The sequence below is a fragment of the Apaloderma vittatum genome, unplaced genomic scaffold (genome assembly GCF_000703405.1).
Source record: "Apaloderma vittatum isolate BGI_N311 unplaced genomic scaffold, ASM70340v1 scaffold40138, whole genome shotgun sequence".
Classification (NCBI taxonomy): Eukaryota; Metazoa; Chordata; class Aves; order Trogoniformes; family Trogonidae; genus Apaloderma; species Apaloderma vittatum.
Window position 1 is genome coordinate 685 of NW_009732063.1, and position 9,835 is coordinate 10,519.

The 9,835-nt window shown below is 39.1% G+C and overlaps 1 protein-coding gene across 1 annotated transcript; it reads left to right on the forward strand.

Annotated features, from left to right (window-relative positions):
• Window positions 1–311: 311 nt before the first annotated feature.
• On the forward strand, window positions 312–9,756 carry LOC104278413 (FSD1-like protein; the record flags this gene model as incomplete). The annotated part of the gene is made up of 6 exons (XM_009875378.1): window positions 312–438; window positions 2,973–3,005; window positions 6,890–6,987; window positions 7,431–7,682; window positions 8,010–8,098; window positions 9,637–9,756. Coding segments are annotated over 6 exons (719 nt in total), but the record flags the coding sequence as incomplete, so codon positions are not given.
• Between the last annotated feature and the right edge of the window lie 79 nt (window positions 9,757–9,835).

A 9,835-nucleotide genomic window follows, 5' to 3' on the forward strand; every position in this document is an offset into this window, starting at 1 on the left:
AAAAATCAATAAGGATTGTAAGAGTCTAGGAAGTAGGCTGTAACTAGCAGAAAGCACTCGCTGAATTTAACTGCTGATGCTGCAGCATTATAAAGATGATGTATAATGTAACCTGTACACTGAAGGCAGGTAGTTAGGCTTTATTTAAAGGACTCCTTACCTTGCTTACAAGTGTCAGATTAAAAAGCTGGTATTTCTCTTAAGCTGAATAGTGCTCTGCTTTTACTGCTGCTTCTTTCCTTTTCTTTGAAGAGCTACTATTGGGAGAGGGCATTGTACCATTTCACTGTTTTGCATTTTGTCTTGACCAGCATTTGTGTTCAGTTTGGACAGTACTTCATCTCATCTGAACTTGAAAGTTGAAGATACCTATGTTGAATGGGATCCTACTGGAGGCAAAGGCCAAGAAAAATTGAAAGGAAAGGAAAATAAAAGCAGGTAGGAACTCTGTTTTGTAATTGTTTACATTTTCTGGGATGTCTCCTTTGACAATTGAGGGAAGAAATTAAAGCACTTGAGCATAGTGGGACACCAAAGGAATTTTCATTCACAAATCTTTTCTCTGGGAGAAATTTAACTTTTTATTTTTCTTCCTCTGTCACACAGATGTGCAGTCTAATTGTGGAAGCTATTAGAAATGTGTCTTAATTGTTAAATAGGGTTTGATTATTTTAAAGATAAATTTTTATAGACTACAATTCAAGGTACTGAAATAACTTGTAGATGTGGTGGGCTGACCTTGGCTAGCCATCAGGTGCCCACCAAGCTGTGCTGTTTCTTCTTCTCCTTGACTGGACAGTGGGAGGAAAAAAATACGATTACAGGTTTAGATAAGAACAGGATGATCACTCGACAATTACTGTCATGGGCAAAACAGACTTGATTTGGGGATATTTAATTTATTGCCAGTTAAAAGTTAGAGTAGGGTAGTGAAAAATAAGAAAAAAATCTTAAAATACTTTCCCCCTAGTCCCCTCTTCTTCCCAGGCTGTATTTCACTCCTAACTTCTCCACCTCCTCCCTCTGAACATTGTAAGGGGATGGGGAATGGGAGTTGCAGTGAGTTCATCATGAGTTGTCTCTGCTGCCCCTTGCTTCTCATGTTCTTCGTGAGAAGAACCCCCAGCTCCAGCGTGGGGTCCACCCAGTACAGACAGTCCTTCTTGAACTGCTCCAGCATGGGACCTTTCCGTGGAGTGTAGTCCTTCAGGAGTAGACTGGTCCAGCGTGAGTCCCCCTCCCAGAGTCACAGGTCCTGCCAGCAAACCTGCTTCAGCGTGGGCTCTCCATGGGCTTGCGGCTTCCCTCAGGGTACATCTGCCTGTTTCTGTCCTCTACAGGCTGCAGGTTGGCTGTGTTCTCACTCCTCTCTCCCAGGTCCTGTGCAGCACTTTTTACGCTTCCTGAAATATGTCATCACAGACGTATATGTTGGGTCACTGACTGCTTTAGCTTTGGCCACCATCAGGTCTGTGTTGGAAGCTCCAGCTGGCTGGCACTGTCTCAGTCTGTCACAGAGACAGCTTCTTGCATCTTCTTACAGAAGCCAGTCCTGCAGCTCTCCTGCTGCCAAAACCTTGCTATATAAATCCAAGAGAGTAGATAAGGTAAATGTCATCAAGCAAAATATGTCATTCTGTGTTTAGGAGTGTTGCAGGTTGGTACTGGTGAGTAGACAGCTTTTCTGCTATGAAGAATAAGGAAAGAGCTGGCTGCTTTGACCTTCTGAAGTAGCTATGGTTAAATAAAATTAGTACTATAGGTGGTGTTTGAGTTTATCTGAAAGATAGAAAAAGATAACAGATAATGGAACACAACTCTTGCAGAAAATGGCAGCCCTGAACATAATTACCAACTATTTTAATCTAGGAAGAGTACTTAAGTAACTTCAGGAGAATTCTACGTGGATGTTGAGTGTTAGGCACCTAGATATGTGCTATTCAGAATCACTGAGTAAATATGGTTGGAAGAACATAACTAAATCAGTCTATTGTGACTGAGTCTTGAATATATCCAGGGATGAAGAATGCATTAACTTGCTGGGCCTCTGTTCCAGGACACTTTCATGGGAGAGGAGGAATATCCTGTGGTGCAAAGAGTACCTCTCAGCTAACAGTGTGCACCTCTCTGAGAAAAGCCTGGCTCTATCTCTGTACCGTTCTATTATATCGTTAAAGCCAGAAATTAGCTCTTGTGTCTCTGAGGCTGAGCAAACCCAATTGTCTTCCTGTGCTGCAGACCCTTAATTCTGTTGTTGGCCCTCCACTGGGTGCGCTCTAATATGTCAGTGTGTAGTCCTGAGGAGCCCAGACCTGGACACAGCACTTCAGGCTTATTCTGACAAGTGCCGGGTCGAGAGGAGCTTTCCCTTGCCGTGGCCTCCTGGTTGCTGTCTTGCTGCAACAGCGCAGGGTGTGGTTGGCCACCTCTGCTGTAAGAGCATGGTATAGTGTGTTGTCCACTGTTGTTGTCCACCTGTTGCCGGCTCCTATTGCCCTCCAAGACTCCTGGCTGCTTTTCTGGAGACTTGCTCTTTCCTTAGCTGTCCCGAAGCCCTTCCTGTTGTGTGGGATTCTCTCATCTGGGGAACAGTTCATAGCTGTGAGCCTGGTGTTCAACTGGTTCTGTACACGGCTTATGGCCCACTACCCAGTCTGTGTCTCAGCTCTTGAGATTTGGGGATACTGTGTGGGAATGGGACAAAAGCTGTGCTAAAGGCCAAGGTGTGAACAGTGTCCGTTGCTCTTGCCTTGTCCATAGAGCTGGCTGCTTCTTCCTCAGAGACAATTAATTGACTTCCAACGTGCTCTTTTTGGTATAAAAAGCACTGCTTGAGATACTTTATGAACAAATACCTTACCTATAGAACTATACTGCCAGAAGCATAGTAGAATTAGTTTTAGTGGCATCTTAAAACTGGGGATTATAAATTATAAGACAGTTGTTTAATGACTACTTATTTCTGTCGACAGTGGCCAGAATCCTCTGCTGAAGAGCAATAGAAGGTGATAATATACCTCTTATTCCTAGGATCTAGCTCCTAGTTTTGTTTGGAGTCTATGCTACTTCTCTGTGCTTGATGTAGCGAGGTATAAATCTAATAGCCTTTATCAGTAACAGTACACATATGCTTTTAAAAATTATTTTGAAGTTTAATTTGGATTCATAGAAATTGTGTATATATTTTCCAGTGGCAGGAAACTAGTCTTCCTCGAAAGATGTGTCCAACTGTGTGGGAGACCTGATTTGCAATGGTTGGAAGATCATTATGTATTCTAGTGTTGATACAAAGATCCTTGTTACTTAGAAATGTATTGATGCTTACTTAACCTTCTGGTACATGGCACACTGAATTTTTTACAAGTGCAGCAAAGAGTTCCTTTCTGAGAACTTTGAAATAATTTTTTTAGTTCTTAGTTTTGACTCTGAAAAACTTTTTCCCTCTGAACTTGTTCTGTAGCTGTTACTAGACATCAGAGGAAAAGGAAGAACTTTTTTTACGTAGTCAAAGAGGGTGAAGTTTAGCCAGATGGCATATGTGAAAGGCTTTGTGGCAATTCTACATGTGGAACCAATTATTCAAATCAGAGAGCCTCTTTTCTGTTATGTAAAGGCAGCTAAAATATTCCACTATTCCTTGTGCAATTGTGTTTTTTTAGTGTGAACATTTTTTCATTGTTATTTTAATAAAATTCCTGTTTGAGAAATTACTTCTCCCTTTTTTCCTCTTTTTCATGAGTTTAGAGGTTGTGAGACCAAAAGAAATTACTAGATTCCTACTTTCTGTTCGGTTTTACTCCTCTATATTGGTCCATATGGTGGATGTATCTTTGGCTTGAGATGAGCAGTAAAGTGTAAGCAAAACAAGCTCTTGAAGCTGAGCAGTGTGGATAGTTCCACTACACAGAAAGTATATCAATTTCTGCTAAACTAAGTTTTAGAACTCTTTTGGAGATATTAGTGCTTGCTCAACAAACTCTGGGAGTCTTACACGTTGCTCTCACTTTGTAGTTGTCAGGAAAGAACTTCCCTAGTTCTAGACTTGACTTTCATAGGAGAACACGTTCACATGCTCAGCTTTGCACCTCAGCTGACCTTTTCTAGAACAGAATTTAGACGAGCTTTGATACTTTCAAGTATCAAAGGCTTTTGTTCCCTGTTAAGAGTATCTTTGTGATGTTTTCTTTATTAGAGAGAAAATGTGAAGCTAGCTTCATAATTGCTGGAAAAAGTTGCAGTGTAATTGTTTCAAAATGAAATGTGTAACTTTCAAGGGTAGGAGGGACACAATGGCAATAAAATGCTTAATGATCTGTAACATGTTTATCAGGCTGGAAAAAACCTTCTGGATAACTTCTGATGTCCCTCCTTGACTTCTCTGCTCCAAAAGAGGGTACATATTTTGGAATCTATTTAATTTGCTGAAATGAATAATAAAACTGAGACTAACTCAGTGCTGTAGGCAACAATCCTCACCGTAAGATGGGGGTACCTGGTCACTGAATCGTGGAAGGAATGTTACTATGCCAGCTCATGAGAGAAGTCTGCTGTGTTAGAAAATGGGCACCAAACTGACTTTCTGCTATAAAATTTCCTATTGGAAGGGAGACTTAAGCTTTGAGGAAAAAAAAAACCAAAAACAATAAGTCTTTAAAACTTTTGTGCCAAATATTTAATATCGTTGGCTGAACTGTTAAAGGCTGTTAGATTTTGAGTGGACAAAGCACGTGCAGTGGCCATTTACAGAAGACTCGAACAAAGTGATAGCTTCCTTCCTGGCTTTAAGGAAACACTAGCGAAGCATCTGCATTTTTCAAATGGTGATTCTCTAAATGGCCACATTGCTTTTTGCATAACTCATACTGATTCTAACAGAAAAATTTCAGCAGCTTTTGCTAGAAGTATGAGCAAATGGTCTAATGTGCTTGAAGGAGGATGCAATCTGAAAAGTGTGATGGTTTCCCCTGAAATTACGCTTTAATTCTTGGCTTTGCTTTTCTCCCCCTCCGCCCTCCCCGCCTTCCCATGCTGTCACTTGTTTCCTTTTCCTTTGGTAAGTAAATTATGACTTCTTCCATGTTAACAAAATTCAAAACTATTTGATGTGATGCACTTGCACAATACTCACCTCTTCATGTAACTCATGCAACAATTTTGAAGCTTATTTGTTTTCTGATCAGTACTGTCAAATTTGTATGCTAAATGATGATATTAAAGTGGACAACCTTTTCATCAGTGACTTCTTATAGACTTCTGTAACTGGAATAAAACAAACTTAGTCATGAAAATTAGACAGATCGTAGCATACTTAAGTATGACAGCTTAATACCCTTCAGCTCTTGATTCCCATGTGACTTTTTTTTTTTTTTTAAAGAAAGCATTAGACAAGAGGGACATTTTCCAACTCTTTATGAAATGGTATTTGAGAACAGGTCCAGAAAATTCGAAATCTTTGTTGAATCAGACAGGAAACAAGTTAAACTTCACTGTATTAGTGGATGTATAAGTAGCAGTTAGCTTTACCAAGTTGTAGCTGAAGGAAAAGTTGGAGTAGAAACTTCCTTTTGTATGTGGTAACTCTTCTAAAGCTATGTGTGATAGACTACAGAGGATGAGGATTTGAAAATAACTTCTCACATATGTATTTCAGAGACTTTGTACTTCTGGTTTTTTGTCAATAAACTGAAAACTCCATAGCTATTTCTGAGGAGTTGAAAATCATTGCCACTGATTACTTTTAAAATAATAACTGGATGTGATTCCCAAGTTAAAGAAATTTAATATTCACTGTCATTTGTGAATAGCCTTAATTTTCTTCAATGCTTAAATTGCTAGAAATCATTTCTGAGGGCATAAACGAAGTGAAATAAATTGTTTGAAAACCTCGTTAGGTTAAAATTTCTCCTTCGTGCAGCTGATTGCTCATTAAATATTCTCCAAAGCAAAGTGTGCCATCATTTATTTTGCTATTTCTTCCTGGGAATGCTTTTGAAAAGTATGATTAGAAAATTGAAGCCTTTCTTGGTTGGAATTAGACTTAGATTTTATTATGACTCTTGGGGAGTTGCTGTGTTCGTCAGAGCGCAGTGTATTGTTACACAATTTTCTGAAGTCTTTGATAGAGTTAATAATAAAATAAAATCCCCATCCCTCAACATATGTATGTTGTAAATAATTTTTTTACGAGATTTGTGATGCCTTAAACTCTGGAAGTGTCATTTTTTTTTATAATACAAAGATTGTTTAGATTTGACACTCTTGGGTTTTGTATCATCTTCAGCATGTGTATTTTCTTTAAATAAAATTATCACAGTTTTATTCCCTTAATTTTTCATTGGGTTATTCTCTTTCCTGGGATTTCAGTCCTTGATTATACAAGCCATACATGTGCTAAAAAACCTAGCTTTAATACAACTGATGTTGTTTTCCCATTTGCTGGTACTTAAATTCCAGTGAAAATAAGGCATTTTGGCTTTGAATATCAGCGGTGTATTCATACTTGCCCGATTGTTGTAGCTGATCTACAAGACTTTTTAGAAATATTACATGGAAAACCAGATACATGAATTCTCTAAGGTTCTTCATAGTGCAGGCAAATCACTATTTGATACAGACATTCACTCAAAACATGTGCTGCACATCTGCTTTTTTTCTCTCCTGTTTCTCAGCTGCCTCTGAACTTGTTTGTTACAATGTCTGGTACTTGTTCTGGCTGTCATCTCTCTCAGTCCTTGTGCATGCATACTGTTAGAGGTGCAAAGTGGCTGAACTAATGTGTCATTTCAATAGCTTATGTGTGTTTGTTGCACCCTGATTGGCTTGGGAAAAGTTGTTTGAGTGTGCATTTCTGTAGCTGCATCCGAATCCTGAACGGTTCATTTGTTCTTAGAAGTGGTGCCCCGTCTCCAAAGAGGACATCTGTTAGCACAAGATCCTCGCTGAGGAGCAGCAGAGATCATTTTACTGGTGAATCATACACAGTGTTGGGTAAGGTGAACTTTTTACTTCTGACAGAGGTATAATGCTGTGGAAGGGCAGATTAAGTAAGAATTTGAGGGAACCTTTGTGATTGTTTGAGGCTGTGTACTTGGTGCTGTTCTGCGTACATAACAGCAGAATTTCGTGCTACAGCAAGTGCCTTCAGGTCTGTTGGAGCTCTTTATTACAAAGCTCTTAGTGACTGACATTCACTGATATTAAATATGAATTGATGTTAAATGTCTCAATAAGTAAAAACTGTCTAATTTCATATTTCTGTTCTGTTTCCTTGTACATTGTTTTTTTTTGTTTGTTTCTTATAGTTTAGATTTCTGTATTTTTAAGCCTTCACCTTAAAATAAAACGAGAAGACACCACTGGTGCCTGTGAGGAATCAGGCATTGTAAGGTACACTTAATTACAGCAACTAAATATATTTTTTTTTTTTGTAGGAGACACTGCTGTTGAAAGTGGACAGCATTACTGGGAAGTAAGAGCCCAGAAGGACTGCAAGTCCTATAGTGTGGGAGTAACATATCGAAATCTGGGGAAGTTTGACCAGCTGGGAAAGACTAATTCAAGCTGGTGCATCCATATCAACAACTGGCTGCAAACAACATTTTCAGCAAAACATAATAATAAAACCAAGACTCTAGATATACCTGTTCCGGACAGAATAGGAGTATACTGCGACTTTGACGGAGGTAAATTACCGTCTCACCAGATTTTACTAAAACCTTAGCTATCTGTGTCAAGTTGAAGCAGTACAGAGCTGAAGTAGTGAATTATTTTCAGATTGATTTGGTCTCTTGGGAAAATAAGGCCAAGAGCTGTTTGTGTAATAATGCTTGTAATGTCAAATGACCTGGGTTCATCTATGTAACAGAGGTACTAACTGACAATTTTCCAGTCATATGGACTGTATTTAGTGTGTTTTGGAAACTGTTCATGGGAAAAGAATCAATTTTGCAAAAAGTTACTCAGTGATAGCATGTAAACATCTATTTCAGCTTGTTTTCTGCCTTTTTTAGGTCAGCTTTCATTTTATAATGCAAACTCAAAGGAGCTGTTACACACCTTCAGAACAAAGTTTACCCAGCCATTATTACCAGGATTCATGGTCAGTATCTATAAAATTTTGTTCAGTTTCTAGCATTGAATTCAGTTTACTGAGACTTAATTATTTTTTAAAGGAGGAAACTGGAAGCACTCTGTTTGACTGACTAATAATTTTGAAAATGTTTAACTACTTTTTTGTTTCATGTGGTGCTTATAATAGCAGTGCAGTAGAACTCTGCACCTGGATGTCTCAACTATGTATATACAAGTCATTAGATTTTTGTAGAGTAAATTAATAGCACATTCCTGTAGCTGATGAGCCCACTACAATAACTGACCCAAAGTGCTGCACATAGGAGTACAGGATGCTGTGAACTCCCAGAGTACGTGTCATGAGACAGCAACACCAGCTGCTTCCCTCTGAGATTTAGGGGCCGATTAGCTCAGTCAGTAGAGTGTGGCGGTAACAACGCTAAGGTCGTGGGTTCGTTTCCCCTTCGGTCCCCATGTGTTGCCTGATCTAGTGGAGAGGTGACGTCCCTGGTGGCAGGGAGGCTGGATTAAAATGATCTCTAAGGTCCCTTCCAGCTTAGGCCGTTCTATGATTCAGTACTCTAGCTTTCAAATCTTTGACAGCTCAATGGGGTTTTCTTGCCAGTAATTTCACTGGTCTGCATAACATTTCTTGTGGTTCTAAGCTAATCAGTGAAAACTTGCAGCAATTCTAAAGACTCAAACCTTGTAGAAAATGCACAGGAAGGGGATTAGTTACTGTATTAGTATTGTTTTTCATTTCATGATTTTAAGTAATTTGTTGTTGGAGGCCTCAGCTGCATTACAAGGTGCCATCAAATGCATCATACTTTTGGAGCAGGGTATAGGTTTGAGAAAACTTAGGAATCTGGAGGAGGCTAGCATGCTAGTTCATACTAAGAACTCAGCTGCCTAGGCATTGATCTCTAGCCTCTTGTAATTATTCAGCCCATAGAAAACACGGCATGGTAATTTTAAAGTGTGATTAGGCCAATTAATAAAGTTATTCTTCCATTGATCTTGTAGAAATAGTAACTTGCCCAGGCAGGCTAAAATCTAGCGTTTCCAAACACCTGATTTTTCACTTGTATCAGACAGAACTCCTTTCACAATTTCTGCTGTTGGCTAGATCACCAAGAGCAAGAGTTTAGATTTTTTTAATAGCAATTTATCTGGAGGTAACTAAGCAAGTTGTCTTACTGGTTCTTTTCAACATACGGGGAACAGAATAGCCTCAGAACTGTTGGGATCCATGTGTTGGTCATCTCTCTAGCGTTGCTGAGGCTGACTCATGAAGTCAGTTCCCAAAGCATTCAAGGAAACATTTGCTTACCACACTTAAGCCTGGTAGTCTGTATCATACAGCCTCTGGTATTTAATGATCCTAGAATCATCACAGAGTCATAGAATGGCCTAGGCTGGAAGGGACCTTAGAGATCATGATAGCAGCCTCATAGACACTACTTGGGTTAAAGTAGTAGAGAAGAGATATGTAGATACTTCATAATGTTCAGCATATTGGTTTGTTTGTGTATTTTTTTTACTATTTTACTTTTTCTCCCTTAGATCTGGTGTGGTGGGCTTACAGTAAGTACTGGATTGCAGGTGCCAAGTGTTGTGAAAACACTCCAGAAAAGTGAAAATGGATTGAGTGGTTCAACAAGTAGCCTAAACAATATTGCCTAGTAATGTCTGTTAAACATTTTTATTGCTGAATGCTTCTTTTTTCCATTTTGTTCTTGAGTTTGTTTTTGTTTGGTTTTTT